Source organism: Drosophila miranda, chromosome XR, assembly GCF_003369915.1.
Source record: "Drosophila miranda strain MSH22 chromosome XR, D.miranda_PacBio2.1, whole genome shotgun sequence".
Classification (NCBI taxonomy): domain Eukaryota; kingdom Metazoa; phylum Arthropoda; class Insecta; order Diptera; family Drosophilidae; genus Drosophila; species Drosophila miranda.
Window position 1 is genome coordinate 10948181 of NC_046674.1, and position 17463 is coordinate 10965643.

Here is a 17463-nt window from a genome sequence, read left to right on the forward strand (position 1 = left end):
TTGTCAAATCATTGCCGTTCCTACAAAGTAGGTATTTCAAAGATATTTCCACATTCAAACTAAGCAAAAAGTACAGGAAATGACATTGGGTACAAATATTCAGTCATCATTTAAGCAGCACTAAAGCAGATTCAGATTCGGAGCTATACATTTTAAAATAATTTTGAAATTTCCGAATATTGTATTCCAACGTAGTTTTATAGCGGGCAGTGAAGGAATTATTATGGTGTAAACAAGCTTATAACTTAACAGAACCCATTTCCCACAAGTTGGCAGGCCGCAACAATTATTTGTTGGTTTTTTTGTTGCGGTTTTCCTTTTAGTTTTTTCTAGAAACGCCGAAAAAATCAACAATAGATAAAAATAAATTTCAGTTAACAAACGAGTGCAACGGAAAGCCATGGCCCTGTATTGCTGGGGCGACGCCTCACACGGTCAATTGGGGCTCGGTGGAATCGAGAATGAGCAGGTGAGTTTTGTGCACAAGCACACAAGGAATGGAATACATTTGGATACCCCATTAACAAACTGTCGGGTTTGATTTTCTTGTTTTGTTCGTCTGCAGATCCTTCTACCTAGTCAGATAGAGTTTAAGCCCGATTCGCCGGTGCAACAGATTGCCTGCGGACATCGCCACACGCTCTTCCTCACTGCCAACGGGCAGGTTTACGCCTGCGGAAACAACGATCACCACCAGCTTGGCCACGAGTTGCCCACCAAAAGGCCACGTATGTCGCCGTTTAGTATGTAAATTTCATTAATCGTGTTTTGTACTCTCTTTCATCACTAAATATTCTATCCATCCATGACTCGAAGAACCGGCATCAAATGACTACCCATTAAACCGCTCGCTTCTTCTCGCTCTTTTTCAGTTCCGATACCTGAGCTACAGGCCTATGTTGTCATCCAGATTGCCTGTGGCAGCCGCCATTCCATGGCCCTCACCGAATGGGGCCAGATCCTGAGCTGGGGCGAGAACGATTGCGGACAGGTGGGCCATTCCACCGATAACGATGTCATTGAGCTGCCAAAGATCTTGCGCTTTCTAGTGTCCAGAACGGTGGTGCAGATTGCGTGCGGCAACAATCACAGTCTGGCACTCACGAGCTGTAAGTAGCCTCTACCTCTCTGAAGCATTCCCACCCTATAGTGTACCCCCCTCCTTTTAGGTGGCGAACTCTACTCCTGGGGCTCCAACATCTATGGCCAGCTGGGCGTCCAGTCGCCCAAAGATCTGCCGCACTCCAATGCCCCTCTGCGGCTGACGACCATCTTGGGCATCCCACTGGCCACCATCGCATGTGGGGGCAACCATTCATTCCTCATCTCCAAGTCCAGTGCAGTGTTCGGCTGGGGCAAGAACACTTGCGGCCAGCTGGGGCTCAATGACGAGCAGAATCGTGCGTATCCCTCGCAACTGAAGACAATGCGCACGCTGGGCGTGAGATTCGTGACCTGCGGTGACGAGTATTCCGTGTTCCTCACCAACAAGGGAGGCGTCTTCACCTGCGGTGCTGGCAACTACGGCCAGCTGGGGCATGGCGTCAGCAACAACGAGATGATACCCCGCATGGTCATAGAACTGATGGGTAGCACCATCACCCAGGTGGCCTGCGGCAATCGGCACACGCTCGCGCTGGTTCCCTCCGGCGGTCGAGTGTACAGCTTTGGTTTGGGCGCCTCCGGGCAGCTTGGAACGCGAAATACTATAAGTCAGACGCTGCCCAAGGTGGTCATCGGTCCCTGGGTCTCGCCCAGTGGCTCCGCATTGATGGAGTCCAGCGAAGGGGCCGATGAATCGGTGGTCATTCGGAAAATCTTCTCCGGCGGAGATCAGTCGATTGTGACGACCACTTTCTACGGGGACAAGGTGCCGCCCGAGGATTTGCGCAGCTACAAGTGGGACGAAGACTCAAGAGACTTCTGCTGCAAAAACGAAACTAATGCTATTTTCTTTCTCTGTCTTTGTTGCAGCCCCAAGTCTCAGATCCTCTCGCTGACGTCAGAGGCCACACAGAAGTGCGCGCATATCAAGCAGAGCGACCTGGATCTTCTGCAGTCCATGGAGGTGATCTTCAAGAGTCAGGCGTGCCTGAACGGCTCGTTTCTGCTCTCGAACGACAAGCATTTTGACTGCTCTGCACGCAATTATGGACTGGATCTGAAGGCCGCCGAGGTGGCATTCGATCATCTACGAAGTGTGGAGAACGAGATCATCAAGCAGGTGGTGCGTACATCTTCCATGACAGCCTTGAATCCCCAATCACCAATCCCTCCACCCCACCCATCTTTGATCCCTCTGTGATCCGATCCGATCCTCAAATGTAGATCTGGGATAATGTAACAAAAGAATTGATTACTTCGCTGGTGGCCTCCCCAGCCGATAAGGAGAGCCTGCGCGTGTACCTGCTGCTGCCGCTGTACCATGAGTTCATGAACTCCAAGCACTACAAGACGCTGCAGGCGCCCCTGGCCAGTGCCATACTGAAACTGACGGAGAATCCGAGCAAGGTGCTACAAAAATGGCTGGCCCAAACGCCAGTGGATTACTTCGAGCGCCTGGTTAACATATTTCTGCACGTGGTGATTCACATCATCAGCTTCAAAATGGATCTGATGGCCATCAGTCCAACGTTGGAGAGTTCCCAAAGGGTGAGGATTTGGATTTGATTCCATTACCGACCACCACCACTAACGCCATCATCCCTTTTAGCTGATGCCATACAATGCTGACTTGGATATCATTCTGAAGGTAATGAATGTCCTCTTCATCATTAACAACTCCCGCAAGGAACGTGTAAGCTATCAGATATTCTACTGGCCCGAGCTCGACTGGTATGCAAACGTCAAGCAGGAGTTTGTGAAATGGATAATGGGAAGCCCGAACGAGTTTAGCATTTGTAATTTTTCATTCCTATTCAATGCGTCGGCCAAGACATCGATGCTCCAGGCGGATCAAGTGGTCCAAATGCATTCAGCGATGGCCAATGCGGCCAACAATGTGAGTGCACTTCCCATCCTGCCTGGCTCCAACCTACCTTCTGCTACCTCTACCTACCTCTCTCTTGTCTTTCCTACCGCATAGCAGGGCATCTTCAATCTCTTTAACTATGGCACGCCCATCTCGCACTACATCGTTCTGAATGTGACGCGGGAGAACTTAGTCCAGGACTCCCTTCGCGAGCTGCAGCACTACACGAAGAGTGATCTCAAGAAGCCGCTGAAGATCAAGTTCCAGGACGAGGAAGCTGAGGATGCTGGCGGTGTGCGCAAGGAGTTCTTCATGCTGCTGCTCAAGGATCTGCTCGATCCGAAGTACAGCATGTTCAAGGAGTTGGAGGAGTCCCGTGTACTGTGGTTCGCGGACGTCACCTATGAAACGGAGAACATGTACTACCTCATCGGCGTGCTCTGCGGACTGGCCATCTATAATTTTACAATCATCAATCTGCCCTTTCCCCTGGCCCTCTACAAGAAGCTGCTAAACAAACCCGTCGATCTGAGTGATCTGCGACAGCTGTCGCCGGCGGAGGCCAATTCTCTGCAGGCACTGCTCGACTATGACGGCGATAACTTTTCGGACACCTTCGATCTTAATTTTCAGATATCACGCCAGGTCTTCGGGGTGACGCAGACGTTCAGCCTTAAGCCGAATGGCGAGGATATTGCCGTCACCCTGGAGAACAGACAGGAGTTTGTGGAACTGTATGTGGACTTTGTGATCAACAAGGCATCGGAGGTGCACTACAAAGCCTTCCACAAGGGCTTCATGAAGGTCTGCTCCGGTCGCGTCATCAACGTATTCCAGCCGGAGGAGCTGATGGCCGTTGTGGTGGGAAATGAGGACTATGACTGGCAGGCACTCGAAGACAATTGCGAGTACAAAGAAGGCTACTCTTCAGGCGATGAGACAGTGAGTGGAATCAGAAATCCTCAAAGGATATAAAGTATATATGTGAATACGTTTTCTTATTCTTTTTAGATCAAATGGTTCTGGGAGGTGATCCATAGTCTATCCGAAGCGGAAAAGAGAAACTTCCTGCTGTATTTAACAGGCAGCGATCGTATACCTATTCAGGGTATGAGGGCCCTCGGGGTGAGTAAAACTCATGTTCCATTATGAGCAGCAATATATGGACAATCCACGAAATTCCAGTTCACTATACAACCAACTACCGATGAACGTTTCCTGCCAGTGGCCCATACATGCTTCAATCTGCTGGATCTGCCACGCTACAGGACAAAGGAGCGCCTCAAATTCAAACTGCTGCAGGCCATACAGCAAACGCAGGGATTTAGTCTGGTCTGATCCTCCGATCGATCGGAATTGGTGAGGGCGGGAATGGAAGGGTAGAATGGATTTAAGCTACACGTACAGGAAAACACACACACAACCCACACAGAGACACACATTTATCAGCGATCAAATCAACTAAAATAATGTGTTTATGGCTTTAAATTGTTAGCTAGTTATCAATCAAAATACCACACTGTTATAGAACGAATGAGACAAGAAAAACAAATAAATCGGTGAGATAAAATGTCTGAATAGCGATAACGATAAAGGCAGTAATCGATTGTTAGACCGAAGCAGGTTGGCAGCCCCGAACAGCTGTTTTTGGCGAAATGTGAATGTGGCGGCAAATCATTTTTCGAGTCCCGCAGAGTCAGTTAAGCTTTAACTTTCCGCCGCGCCGCCGCGTTCGCCTTTGCCCAACAGCTGCCCCACGCCACCCGCCGAATTAATTGTTAAGAACATTTTTCGACACTCATTTGTATGCTGAGGAGGCCGTGCGGTGCCTAACATTATAAACGAATACGAATATCTACACAGTTTGTAAGCAGTGCAAGTGTTGTTGTGCGATCGCTTTTTGTGGCTGTGTCGCCGTTGACGCCGCTGCTGCCGCTGCTGCCATTGCCGGGTCAAGCTAACGGTACCCGCATCGAAAAAGAAATTCAAACAGGTACAAAAACAAAACAAGAAACAAAGAAAAAACAAAGGTAACGACTTGGGGGACAGTCGGTGAAATTATGGGGTACTTAGCGTACCAGCCACCTCTGTCTCTGGCTCTACAGCGCATTTGCTTTCATTTATCAAATGTGTCGTCTGCCATCGTTTGGCCAACTTCTTAATCCACTGCCATGGCCACTGCCATTGCCACTGCTTCCCTTCCGTCCACTCCACCGATGGCTGCCAACTTGACGATGCCTCAAAATTGGGGCCATAAAATCAATTACACTTACAATTTTTGCATATCCTGACAGCTAACAAATATGTGGTAGTGTAGCACCGCTACCTAACAAGATACGAGGAGAGTACGGTGCCAGTATATGCATGTAGGAGCTGCCACAGCGGGAACGTGAAATAAAATAAGCTACAAAATAAATATACAAAAAAAGCGGTTCTGCCGGTTTGCCCCCTGGTTGATCTCGTCGTCGCCGTCGTTGGTATTCGGTCGGTCGTGATCTGCAGCGTCTTCCGTTGCCCGGTGCCTGCTTTCTTTCTTCTTCCTTTGCACGATTTGAACTTGCGACACCAACAACAACAGCAACAACAACAAAAGCCACAAAGAGGAGCACAAATCTGGTTTATACTTATGCGATTGTGGTGTTCCTCTAATAAAGCGAACGTTTACGCTGATGCAGAAGACCCACACACCATACACCCCATACCCCCCCACATATCCCATGGTGCACTCTCTCTCTCTCACTTTTTCGCAGACCCACACGCACATTCGCTTCCTGGAGGGAAGCTTCCTTTTCGCACTCACCTGCACTCACTCCAGGGTACATTGAATGGTGAGGTAGTGCTCTCTCTCCTGCGCTTTGAGGTGTCACATGGATTACAGTTTAGCAGTGGAACGATCTTCTTTCCAACTCACCTTACTCAGGGTACATAGAATGACAGCCTTCCCTTCCGTCTTTCTAAGCTCTGACACTCTCACGTATGTAGGCTCTCTTCAGACGCAGAAGTGGAAAGCCCTGGAAGGGTCTAACAGCCTCCGCACACATTGCTTTGCTCTCTTCAATGGCAGAAGTGGATCACTTTGCCTCACCTTCCATTTGAATACACCTTGACCTACCTCTTGGGATTCCGTTTCCTTGTGTGGCACCAATCTTTCTGCTTTTCCTCTTCCCTTCCCTCTTCTTCCCTTTCCTTTCCTTTCCCTTTCCTTTGTGGCAAGTTTGTTTGCCTAGGGTTTTATAGCAGGAACAAACAAAAAGCCACACACAAAGAGGGTCAACATTGTCTATCTCTCCATAAGTAGGGGATATACAGGGGAGTGTATACATATTTAAGTCCTCGCTCTGTGTGTGTGTGTTTGTGCTATGAGTAATCATTATTCCAGTCGATGGAAATATTGACCGACCTTCCGCCACACCACCAGACTGAGCGAGGGGGAACCAATTGAAATTGTATCAAATTTCGATTTCAATTTCAAACTGTTGAGCGCAGTGCCAGTGCTTCGCTCCATTGAGATGTTGGTTTTGTCTGCGATGTGACCCATTTCCCCCCCCCCCCCCCCCCCCCCCCCCCCCCCCCCCCCCCCCCTTTCCATTTCTGTGTGCTGTGGCAATAAGCCGCTTAAAAGACTCCCTACTGCCAGTGCAATTGATCGTCAACGCCAGTCAAGTCACCACCCAACAAAATGATTCGCCAAAATCTCCCGCACAGCTGTGCAAACGAAGCGTCACCCCCACCAAACCACCAATCCACCAATGTCATGGCATATGGAATTAAAACGAGTTAAGAGACTCAACAAAAAGATTTCTGTTTTGTTAATGATGTAATTTCCTAACCAACCAAACAGAAACCAAACAGAAACCAAACCAAACCAAACAGAAGACAAAGTAAAAACAAAAGACCCAAAAGAACAACACAACACAACAGAAGTGGGTGGACGGACACACAAAATTGCACGCATTTTGCTTCTGGTAATTGCGATTCATCATCGTACTGGTCGTCTCCACCGTCAGGTGATGATTCCCCCAAAAATGTCTCATGTCTCGGACGGATATCTCAAAGCCACCATCTACAAGCTCGTACCGCACCCACACAAGAAATACCATGCATATTACCTAAATAAACTTGAACTTTTGTCTTATCGGTGGTATATGTTTATTGATATCGGAGTGGTGTTATCTTTTGGACGGGGTTCAAACCAATTTTTAGTGATATGACAATCATGATGACAACAATGTGCCTCCCCACCTCATATAGGGTGCCCCGAAATGCGGTTCGGTTTCATTTCCCGTTTAGCAACTGTTGCATTATGGCTTTCTTTTATTTCCCTCCCGGTCTAGAGTTCGATAAGATAATGAAAATGAAGGGGAAATGCCAAGACCTCGAAACGTACACGAATGTCCATAAAACAGGTGAAGCATTCAGTTTTTTTTTTCACAGAATGAAAGACTTGCAGAAAACTTGATGGATGGACAAACGGACGGATGCCAGACAAATGATATAGCCTGTGGCCAGATCAAGGAGATCACGGAATCTATCGTGTTGGATCCTCCGATCATCTAATAATCAATGGAGTGACTTTGAATGGCTATTAGAATGGCTAATGATCTACAGATTAAATAAATGGCATTATTTAACGATCTGCAATGGATCTTAAAGAACATAGTTATATAATCATGATCTTTTATGGTAAAAGTCTTTCCAATCTCCCCAGAAAATGTAAAAAATGAATTAATTGGTTAATCCATAAAATATTTTCCCATTTCCTTGTGATAATACTGATCCCCCTATTATCAATATATAAACCACAATGTACCCCCACTCTTGCCCCTCCCCCCTCTCCATTCATGGCACCATATGCCCCACACATTATCGACCGCAACTAAATAACAAACCCACAAAAAACAACAAAAAAATCCCCACTCTTGTCTTGTCATAAAACTTCGATTCGATTGATGCGAGCCCCGGCAGAATGGGGCGGCTCCACAATTCCATTTTTCATTTAATTTCATTTCTTTGGACATTTGCAAGAAAGCCACAGTGGAGTCAGCTTCGTCGCGGTGGTGGGGATCGGATCACAATTACAACATCGAAAACTGAAAGCCTGAAAACGGACAAACGGGGAGACCGGCTACTCGGCTATCCGGCTACCCGTCTACAGAGGTACTCGGATTTTCACTTTATATTGAAGTTCATAGCGCGGTAAAGTGTCAACCTAAGGGCTTTTCGTGGAAACGAAAAAAAAAGAGTCTTGTTCGTGTAATAACAACAACAACAACAGCAGAAACACCAACAAAAAAGGTAAAAACTGCTACTCTTTTTACTTTTTGGCATCGTTTTCAGCTTTAGATACTTTTTTGCAATTGGCAGTGAAGCCGCGTTCAAGATCACTTCAGTCGCTGCTGCTTGGTGCTGACGCTTTTTATGGCCGGCCATACGCTGAGAAAACAGCCGCAAAAAAATGAGCAAATAAATGTGTGCTGTGCCTTGGTGCTTGTTTAATGCTTAATGGTTATCCGAGAGACCACTTGCCATGCGTCACATCTGTGGCGTGGCGTGGCTCCTCGATACATGCCACGACGTGAGTCAGCGGCAGAGCTTTGCCTCGAAAAATTCGCGAACTTTTTGAATCTTAATTATGGAACAAACTCGATTATCGATTGTGTCGGTCAGCGGCCTTTCAGGTTTTGGGGTTTCAGGGCGAAGAACACTTTCAGTGTTCCATTCATGATCCATAGATCAAAGATCTTTAAGAGCCTTCCCCAAAGAGATAAACTTAAAGAATATCTGTCTCTAAGTCGAACCTCGGCAAAAGCATGTACGCATAATGCAGCAGTGCCCCTCGGTCTGTTTTGTTGATGTTTGATTCGTTCTTCTCTGAAGTTCTCGTACATTTTTTTTTTATTGAGAAACCTTATTACAGAAAGATTAAAATACAAAAAAAAATTGTTCAAGCTACAGGAAAATTTTGGAGGTTCGGAAGGGGGTTAGGCTCTGGACATTTGCAGCAGATGATAGAGTGGCACAATGTTGGCCGCATTGGCCCTGCCCTCGAGATAGTTCTGGGAGAGCACTTGCCTGCCCTGGAAGACCCCGGGAATGGCGGAGGGCGAGAGGCCGTCGGGGCCGCCGGTCACTTGGTTGTCCACTTCCGTGGAGCCTGCCGAGCGATAGAAGGGATAGTAGGGATAGCCGGGATAGCCGGGATAGCTGGGATATCCGAAGCCTGGATAGCCGGGGTAGATGCCACCGCCCCATCCGCCAGGATAGCCGCCCGGATAGCCGCCACCCCATCCTGGATAGGATGGGTATCCTCCAAAGTACGGGGGCTGTGGCGGTGGTGGTCCTGGTGGGGGCCCCCATGGAGGCAGCTGTGGTCGTGGCGGATGTGGGGCATGCAGCCAGGGGGGGTACGCGGGTGAAGGTCCGTAGCCGTACTGGCGCGGATGCTGCTGCTCCTCTGGTGGATAATAGTAATGATGTTGTACTGACGGTTTGGGTGTGGTCGTAGACGACGAGCCGCCGGCCATCACCAATTTGATCCCACCCTTACCGATAGTCTTCAGCAGGTGATCGTCGATGCCGCGACCCGAGGACGATGCCAGGGTGTCGTCGAGGATCTGCTGTTGCTTGTCATTGCGCGCCTGTCCTGCCACGAGGCTCGTCTGCACCGGGGCCTTGTCCTGGAAGGAGAGGGAGCCCCCCAGGAGCGAGAGGAGAACTGCAGGAAGATGATAGGTAGATCCCGGGATTAGTGGACTCGTTCGAAGGACTTCCAGCGACTGAAAGACTTACCCAACCACAATGCCGATACTCGTGGATCCATGATCATCGAGGGAATGTTTTCTAAATGCACCTGCACTCCGTATTTATACCCCATTCGAATGCCCCAAAGATGCATCTTCTAATGGAGATAATCTGGGGGGCGGGGGGTTGAGGTCGATCTTTTTCCCTGTTTTTCTCATTAGAATAATTCTCGTATCTAATGCAGCATCCATTCCATTCCATTGATTGAGTGTGCCCCAAATTTGGAATCGCTTTCAACGGAGAACCAGAACTCCATTCATTTGCATACAAATCTCTTTTCGTTCCCTTTGAGTTCTCTTCTAAGCCCACTAGAAAAAGGGTTCAATACCTCCAATATCCCCCCACGGAATGCTATCTCTTCTGTTGATATATGACGTCATTTGTATGCATAAACCTATTTTACAAAATTTTTGGTGCGTTTTGTGGAACCCACTTTCGGGGTTCCGTTTCAGACATTTTTATAGTCTTTCGAGAAGGGTTCTCGGCTCTCTTCGGTTCTATTACATCATAGACGGAGTGGGAGCCTACGTTTGTGGAGCAGCGGAACTGGTTTCTTTACTCAATTACAAAGCCACCTTTTGGACATCAAAAGAATGAATGCCTTTTCTTTAGACTCTACAGAGAAAGTCAATGACTTTTCGATACTCTGGCATCTGTGTAATCTTTAGAGGGTATACTATATTTGTAGGAAGTTAAGATGTGTCTTTGGAAATTTCAAACAAAATATTTTGTGTCTCTGCCCTTTTTTCAAACCTTCTAGTGGTTACCTACAGACATAGTCCCGATCTTTGGATTCAAATTTAGGAATTGTTAGATGATTATATCCGTATTGAAAAAAGGAATGTGCCTCTACAAAGTCGTTTCGACAATACCCAAAGATCTACTCTACTATTTCCATGAAATCCAAAAAGTAAGACCTTGGACTTAGGGTCTACAAGAGTAAAAGTCACAAAACTACTGATTATAATAGGTATCTAGAGAGTCGAAATGGTCTTCTATAATTTTTCCACTTGTTGATAGCAGAAAACCACTTCTAAGAATACCTCCAGCTGTAGCATAATCTCAGGCGACTTTCAATTAGCTATAAGGTGAGCAAATTGCAAACAAGTCACATATAATCACATATCTGTAGTGTATGTGCGACATATATCATGTTCTATCCATCGATTCTACGTGCAATTAACTAATTATGTGACAAACATCCACTAAGGCAATGCTTCCCCTGTAACGGGGACGAGGAGAGGGACAGGAACAGGGACATGACTCAACTCATGTTTGCCGCCTGTCTTGAAGCGAATTCGCAGGAATTCTTCTCCGATGCATCGACAGCAAACATTGCGTAATTACCCAGGCATTCGCTTTGTTTCCCACTCAAGAATGAGAGTCGAATGGGAAAACTCAGTACTCGTACAATTGTTTGAGTACCGTTGAGTAGTGTGTTTAGCAATGACTTATTTAGCGCACTGATAGCTGATAACTGATAACAAAGGGGCGCTAAATGCTGTCGATTCTCCATGCAGCGAGTCAGAAGCTGCAACCGAATCTCTGACTCAGAATACCTCTCTCTCTCTTGCTATCAGCGCCTTGATTTTTTGGAACAGAAACAATGCACGATGATGCTCTAATACTCTATGGGAATGTAGGGTGCAAGAAGAAGTGCTTCTTTGTAACGATAATGCGGCTCCATTACCTTTTTAGAAGAGAATAAATGATATATATAGCCGAGACGCTTAGATCTCAGAGTCGCAGAGGTACAAGAGGAAGCGAATTTTGTGCTCAGAATCTAATATATTGATCTCATCTGCTTAACACTCAATAATCTTGTTGCGATCGAATCAAGATTATAGTCAGAATGAAGCACAAAAGTTTTTCGGCTCGCGCTCTCTCTGCCATTGTGGCTTAGCATGTGCCTCGGTAAAAACTTGATTTTTTCTCGATAATAAATGACGGACAAATGATTATCAGGAGACTGGAAAATTATATTATTTAAAGAGGGTGATGCTTGACGAACTTTGAGGACTGGGATCTTCTGTTTCCATTGATCCTTAAAGGGATCTTTTTCTTTCATATAAGTTAATTTCCTCTCGGTGACATGGGATCGCCACCCTTTTATGGTTGTGTTTAACCAATAACTTTATTTATTAAACAATAAGTAAATATATTATTGAATTATTTCTTCGTTGTTCATTCAAACGAAATCTGAAACTCATGCAATCTTTGACTCAGGATTGAAGTACGATAAATGACATCATGCTCTTGGATATATCTTGGATATATTTTTAGACACCCAAGCAGACGCACACACTTTTTGGCTGGTGCTTGTGGAATGCTTGGTGGATTGTGGTGGATGACTCTACTCCCAAGTAATGCCCGTAGTTTTGGTTGCTGATTTGCGAAAGCAAAAGGCACTATCTAATCGGAAACTGATTGGCGGCAATGGCAATGCCAGTGCATGCTCTCTACTCCTCCTCCTCCTCCTCCTCCTCCTCCTCCACTAGAGGAGGTTCTCCAGAGTTATATTATCGTTGATAAATGTGCCGACAACGACAACAAGAGGCGACAGCGACAGAGCGACGAGGCCAATTGATATGTAGAGCAGAATGTATTGATGGTTAAAACGCTTCAACTGCCAGCGGATCGGTTTAGTTTGCCAACAGAGCCGTCGTCAATAGGCGGAATATGCGCGAAATCTGCCTCTGACGATCTCTTCAAAGTGTCTGTCGAAAGTGAAACGCGATTCCCGCCGCAGAAGAATCTTTAACGAGAGAGCGAGAGATTAAGGATCATCATCAATCATGGCCAGGTAGAGCGAAAGAGGACTCCTATTCCAGTGTGTTACTTCCTGTGTGCCTCGACAAAAACGTTCGCCGACAAATCACTTGACAAATTGATTGAAAGGTTGTGTTGCGTGGTGTTTTGCCCCATCGAGTGCTTCGGCACTCTTACAGTTCTTATGCCATCGGAGGTTCTTCCTCCTGCGATCCATTGCGTAATCGTCTTTTTATGGATTTACCACAAATTCGTCGTCGTCGTCGCTGTTGTCGTATCAGTGAACCAAGAACTAGAGCACCGCGCAGCGATCCAATAATTCTCTCTCTCTGCTTCATGAAATATGGCATTGATAAGGGGTCCGGCAATTGCACCTGGACCCTATCCCCTACCCCCTACCCCCTACGCCCTCGCATTTCCCCATCAGTGACCAGCAAATACCTCTCTATAAATACCCAAAGATTGTATAGATAAAACATTATTGAATTGGGGCACATTCTGCCAATGGATTTACGTTTATTGCAATTCCAAATTAAATTTTAGCCTCATTCGTAACTCCATTTATTGGCTAAAGTTGCCATTTCCGTAGGGCTCTCAGAAATCCACTTGCAAGTAAATCTTATCGATCGTTTTCTGGGGCTTTTCTTCGTCTATAATCACTGTCCGACAACCCTTTGGAAGATTAGGGTTCTGAAAGATAAAGAAAGACTGAAAAGAAGAGAGCAGAGCGCTTTCAATGGAACCAGTCTGCAGAATATCACGTAATTTTTCAGCGGAATCCCAGGGCATGTGATCGTAATCTTTCCAAGGAATATTACTTTGTGGAGGTGCTTATGAGGAATCGGTTCGTTAATCTCTAGAGAGTCTTCAAAATTTTCTCCGAGAAATCGTTTCTAAAGGACTTTTAATCTTTTAATTTCAAGATCTTCTCCGAAAAAGTTGTGTATTGAAATCTTAAAGAAGAGATCTCTTTTTCGTCTTATTCCTCATATTTTAATCTCTCTTTCTATATCCACTCTTCACAGTCCCACAACTCTGCCCAATATGGAGACGGGTTTGCATGAACGCGATCGTGCTGGCGTCCAGGACTTTGTGCTGCTCGAAAACTACCAGAGCGAAGATGCCTTCATTGACAACCTGAAGAAGCGTTTCCAGGAGAACCTCATCTATGTGAGTGCCTTGAGTCATATGCAATACTTTTGTAGTAGTACCTCTTCCACTGTCTGTTTGTGTCTCTGTTTTCTGTCTTTGAAATGCATTCGATTGTACATTTATATTCGATCTATAAATTACTTAGTCAGGATGCTGGAGCTGTGTAAGCTGTGTAGTGGGTAATTTTCTAAACCACTCTTTCTAATCCCTGGGAATGGGTTCTCCTTTTGCAGACGTACATTGGCCAGGTGCTGATCTCTGTGAATCCCTACAAGCAGCTGCCCATCTACTCCGATGCCCACATCAAGGAGTACAAGAACAAGCACTTCTATGAGATGCCGCCACATGTGTAAGTCCCTTCAGCCGTCATCTAATCGCATCCCACTCATTCTACGGCGATCCACCAACAGTTTTGCTGTGACAGACAACGCCTTCCGTTCTCTGATCGAAGAGAATCGCGGCCAGTGCGTGCTCATCTCGGGGGAGAGTGGTTCCGGCAAGACGGAGGCCTCCAAGAAGGTCCTGCAGTACATTGCCGCCTGCTCCGGCCACCAGTCGACCGTCGAGGGGGTGAAGGATAAGCTCTTGAAGAGCAATCCCGTGCTGGAGGCCTTCGGCAATGCCAAAACCAATCGCAATGACAACTCCTCGCGCTTTGGCAAGTACATGGACATCCAATTCGACTACAAGGGCGCCCCCATTGGTGGCAACATCTTGAATTATCTGCTGGAAAAGTCCCGCGTGGTGGCCCAAATGGGGGGCGAACGCAATTTCCACATCTTCTACCAGCTGCTGGCCGGCGGTGATGATGCTTTGCTAACGGAACTGCGCCTGGAGAGGGCTTTGGACAGCTATAAATACCTCAGCGATGGGGTAAGTACGAGTAGATCATGCCATCTAAAGGGACTAAAATCTACAATCCCCTCTCTCTCTGTCTCTCTCTCTCTCTGTCTCTGTCTGTGTCTCTTTCAGCTTAAGGGAAACCTCTCGAGCATCGATGATGCACAGAACTTCAAGCAGGTCCAACAGGCATTGAGTGTCATCGATTTCACCGCCGATGAGCAGCGCGAGATCTTTGGCATTGTGGCCAGCATTTTGCATTTGGGTAACGTCAACTTTGAGGAGACCGAGGGCAATGCCCAGGTCGTTAGTCGCGATCTGGTGGTCACTGTGGCTCGCCTGCTGGGCGTAAATGCCAGCGAATTGAGTGCCGCTCTGACGCACCGCACCATTGATGCCCGCGGGGACGTGGTCACGTCTCCGCTGAACCAAGAGCTGGCTGTCTATGCCAAGGATGCCCTTGCAAAGGCCGTCTACGATCGCCTGTTCTCGTGGCTTGTGCAGCGCCTGAACATCTCGCTCCAGGCAAGGGAGACCCGCGGCGCCAGGAACAATGTCATGGGCATCCTGGACATATACGGCTTCGAGATCTTCAACAAGAACAACTTTGAGCAGTTCTGCATTAACTTTTGCAACGAGAAGCTGCAGCAGTTGTTCATCGAGCTGACGTTGAAGTCCGAACAGGACGAGTACCGTCGCGAGGGCATCGAATGGATTCCCGTGGAATATTTCGACAACAAAGTGATCTGCAATCTGATTGAGGAGAAGCACAAGGGTATCATTTCCATCCTGGACGAAGAGTGCCTGCGCCCTGGGGAGCCCACAGACATCACGTTCCTGCAGAAGCTGACGAACAAACTGTCGGAGCACCACCATTACGTGTGCCACGAGAAGGCGCCCACACACATCCAGAAGATCATGCTGCGCGACGAGTTCCGTCTGGTGCACTATGCCGGCGAGGTGACCTACAGTGTCATTGGATTCCTCGACAAGAACAACGATCTGCTGTTCCGCGATCTCAAGGAGACGCTCAGCAAGGCGGGCAACAAGATTGTGCGCTCGTGCTTCCCCGAGCAAGAGCTGCGCAGCAAGAAGCGCCCCGAGACGGCCATCACGCAGTTCCGCACATCGCTGAACAACCTCATGGACATCCTGATGTGCAAGGAGCCCTCCTACATCCGCTGCATCAAGCCAAATGACCTGCAGTCGCCCGGCGTGTTCAACGATCAGCTGGTCCTGCATCAGGTCAAGTATCTGGGGCTCATGGAGAACCTGCGCGTGCGTCGCGCTGGCTTCGCCTATCGCCGTGCCTACGATCTGTTCCTGGAGCGCTACAAGTGCCTCAGCAAGTCCACGTGGCCGAATTACAAGGGGGCCGGCGGCCCCAAGGCCGGCGTCCAGCAGCTGGTCAAGGATCTGGGCTACGACAACGAGCAGTACAAGATGGGCGAGACGAAGCTCTTCATCCGCTGGCCGCGCACTCTGTTCGACACGGAGGATGCATATCAGGCGAAGAAGCACGACATTGCGGCCATCATTCAGGCCCACTGGAAGGGTCTGGTGCAGCGGCGCAAGTATCTGAAGCTGCGCGAACAGGTGATCGTCCTGCAGAGCTACTGCCGCCGGCGTCTCGCCCAGCAGGCGGCCAAGCAGCGCCGCGAGGCAGCGGACAAGATCAGGGCCTTCATCAAGGGCTTTATCACCCGCAGTGATCCGCCGAACGGCTTCAACGAGGACTTTATTGCCAATGCCAAGCGTATGTGGCTCTTGCGACTGCGCAAGGAGCTGCCCAAGAAGGTGCTGGACAAGAGCTGGCCCTCGGCTCCGGCCCACTGCCAGGAGGCCTCCGAGTTTCTACATCGCCTGCATCGCCTTCACTTGGCGCGCATCTACCGCCTCGCCCTCACGCCCCAGCGCAAGCGTCAGTTCGAGCTGAAGTTTCTCGCCGAAAAGGTCTTCAAAGGAAAGAAAAACAACTATGCGGCGAGCGTCGGCACCTGGTTCCAGGAGGATCGCATACCCAAGGAGCACATTCAGCGGGTGAACGACTTTGTGGCCAGCACCTTTGGCAGCGAACAGCTCAAGTATCAGTCGTTCTGCACGAAATTCGATCGGCATGGCTACAAGTCGCGCGAACGCTTCATTTTGCTGAGCAACAAGGCGGTGTATGTGCTCGATGGGAAGACGTACAAGCAGAAGCATCGCCTGCCGCTCGACAAGATTGACTTCACGCTGACGAACCACAACGATGACCTGATGGTCATACGCATACCCCTTGACCTGAAGAAGGACAAGGGTGATCTGATCCTGATCATCCCCCGCATCATCGAGTTCTGCACGTACATCATTGATACTGTGGGCACGGCCCAAATCGTATCCATTGTGGACAGAGATTCGTAAGTCACCAACAACAAAATTTGGATTTGAATGGGTAATACATCTCCTAATTTCTGTATGTTCTCCTTTGCAGATTGGAACACAATAAGGTCAAGGGCAAGAGCGGTATCATTGAGTTCCAAACGGGCGCCGAGGCCGGTGTTTTGCTTGATAATAAAAAGCTGGTTGTTGTAAGTGCCACACCCCCTTTTGAGGCAATAATTTACATTATTAACCTCCATTTTTATTACAGATTAATACGGCATAAGGAATTTACTAGGACATTCGACAAAAAAGTGGCTTTACATCAATGGAAAGATGAATTTTTTTTGTGTTATATTCGTGTAATTTATACTATGTACTGTGTATTTTTTTTGTTAATTTGAATTTTATATTCTTATGTTCCGACTAAATGTATATTTTTTTTGTTTATATAAATATATATACATACATATATATGAAAGCTTATATAAATGAATGATTAATGCCAAATATACGTGGCAAATTGCTCATTTTTTCGAGTGCAAGACCATTTTCAGAAGCCCCGCCTTAAC

General features: G+C 47.6%; 3 protein-coding genes across 9 annotated transcripts; 2 read left to right on the top strand and 1 right to left on the bottom strand.

Annotated features, from left to right (window-relative positions):
- Nucleotides 1-131: 131 nt before the first annotated feature.
- On the top strand, nucleotides 132-4565 carry LOC108151200 (probable E3 ubiquitin-protein ligase HERC4). Of its 4 annotated transcripts, none has more exons than XM_017279671.2 (10): nucleotides 132-469; nucleotides 566-743; nucleotides 873-1109; nucleotides 1170-1899; nucleotides 1975-2227; nucleotides 2329-2652; nucleotides 2714-3001; nucleotides 3086-3913; nucleotides 3983-4096; nucleotides 4157-4565. In XM_017279671.2, the coding sequence occupies exons 1-10, from the start codon at nucleotides 401-403 to the stop codon at nucleotides 4307-4309; spliced, it is 3174 nt and encodes a 1057-aa protein (XP_017135160.2). In that variant the 5' UTR covers nucleotides 132-400; the 3' UTR covers nucleotides 4310-4565. The 4 variants fall into 4 exon arrangements, with proteins under 4 accessions (XP_017135160.2, XP_017135162.2, XP_017135161.2 ...); XM_017279673.2 differs by having other exon boundaries at nucleotides 566-728; XM_017279672.2 differs by having other exon boundaries at nucleotides 3089-3913; nucleotides 4157-4309.
- A 112-nt stretch (nucleotides 4566-4677) lies between these two features.
- Nucleotides 4678-17252, top strand: LOC108151201 (unconventional myosin IC). Of its 3 annotated transcripts, none has more exons than XM_017279676.2 (7): nucleotides 4678-4964; nucleotides 13567-13711; nucleotides 13927-14042; nucleotides 14104-14566; nucleotides 14666-16929; nucleotides 17004-17100; nucleotides 17163-17252. In XM_017279676.2, the coding sequence occupies exons 2-7, from the start codon at nucleotides 13586-13588 to the stop codon at nucleotides 17175-17177; spliced, it is 3081 nt and encodes a 1026-aa protein (XP_017135165.1). In that variant the 5' UTR covers nucleotides 4678-4964; nucleotides 13567-13585; the 3' UTR covers nucleotides 17178-17252. The 3 variants fall into 3 exon arrangements, with proteins under 3 accessions (XP_017135165.1, XP_033242635.1, XP_017135164.1); XM_033386744.1 differs by lacking the exon at nucleotides 4678-4964 and adding an exon at nucleotides 8156-8266; XM_017279675.2 differs by lacking the exon at nucleotides 4678-4964 and adding an exon at nucleotides 12407-12575.
- On the bottom strand, nucleotides 8923-9841 carry LOC108151206 (annexin A7). 2 transcript variants are annotated; one of them, XM_017279682.2, is made up of 3 exons: nucleotides 9761-9841; nucleotides 9519-9686; nucleotides 8923-9425 (listed from the first exon to the last, which is right to left on the bottom strand). In XM_017279682.2, the coding sequence occupies exons 1-3, from the start codon at nucleotides 9795-9797 to the stop codon at nucleotides 8953-8955; spliced, it is 678 nt and encodes a 225-aa protein (XP_017135171.1). In that variant the 5' UTR covers nucleotides 9798-9841; the 3' UTR covers nucleotides 8923-8952. The 2 variants fall into 2 exon arrangements, with proteins under 2 accessions (XP_017135171.1, XP_017135170.1); XM_017279681.2 differs by having other exon boundaries at nucleotides 8923-9686.
- Nucleotides 17253-17463: the final 211 nt, after the last annotated feature.

Bases quoted from the DNA above. Each gene is read 5' to 3' on its own strand.
- LOC108151200 (XM_017279671.2), top strand. From the start codon at position 401: ATGGCCCTGTATTGCTGGGGCGACGCCTCACACGGTCAATTGGGGCTC. The intron at 1,110-1,169 runs GTAAGTAGCCTC...CCCTCCTTTTAG, and splicing joins CAGTCTGGCACTCACGAGCT to GTGGCGAACTCTACTCCTGG. The intron at 2,653-2,713 runs GTGAGGATTTGG...CATCCCTTTTAG, and splicing joins CGTTGGAGAGTTCCCAAAGG to CTGATGCCATACAATGCTGA.
- LOC108151206 (XM_017279681.2), bottom strand. From the start codon at position 9,797: ATGATCATGGATCCACGAGTATCGGCATTGTGGTTGG. The intron at 9,687-9,760 runs GTAAGTCTTTCA...ATCTTCCTGCAG, and splicing joins AGTATCGGCATTGTGGTTGG to TTCTCCTCTCGCTCCTGGGG.
- LOC108151201 (XM_017279675.2), top strand. The intron at 14,567-14,665 runs GTAAGTACGAGT...TGTCTCTTTCAG, and splicing joins ATAAATACCTCAGCGATGGG to CTTAAGGGAAACCTCTCGAG. The intron at 16,930-17,003 runs GTAAGTCACCAA...TCTCCTTTGCAG, and splicing joins TCCATTGTGGACAGAGATTC to ATTGGAACACAATAAGGTCA.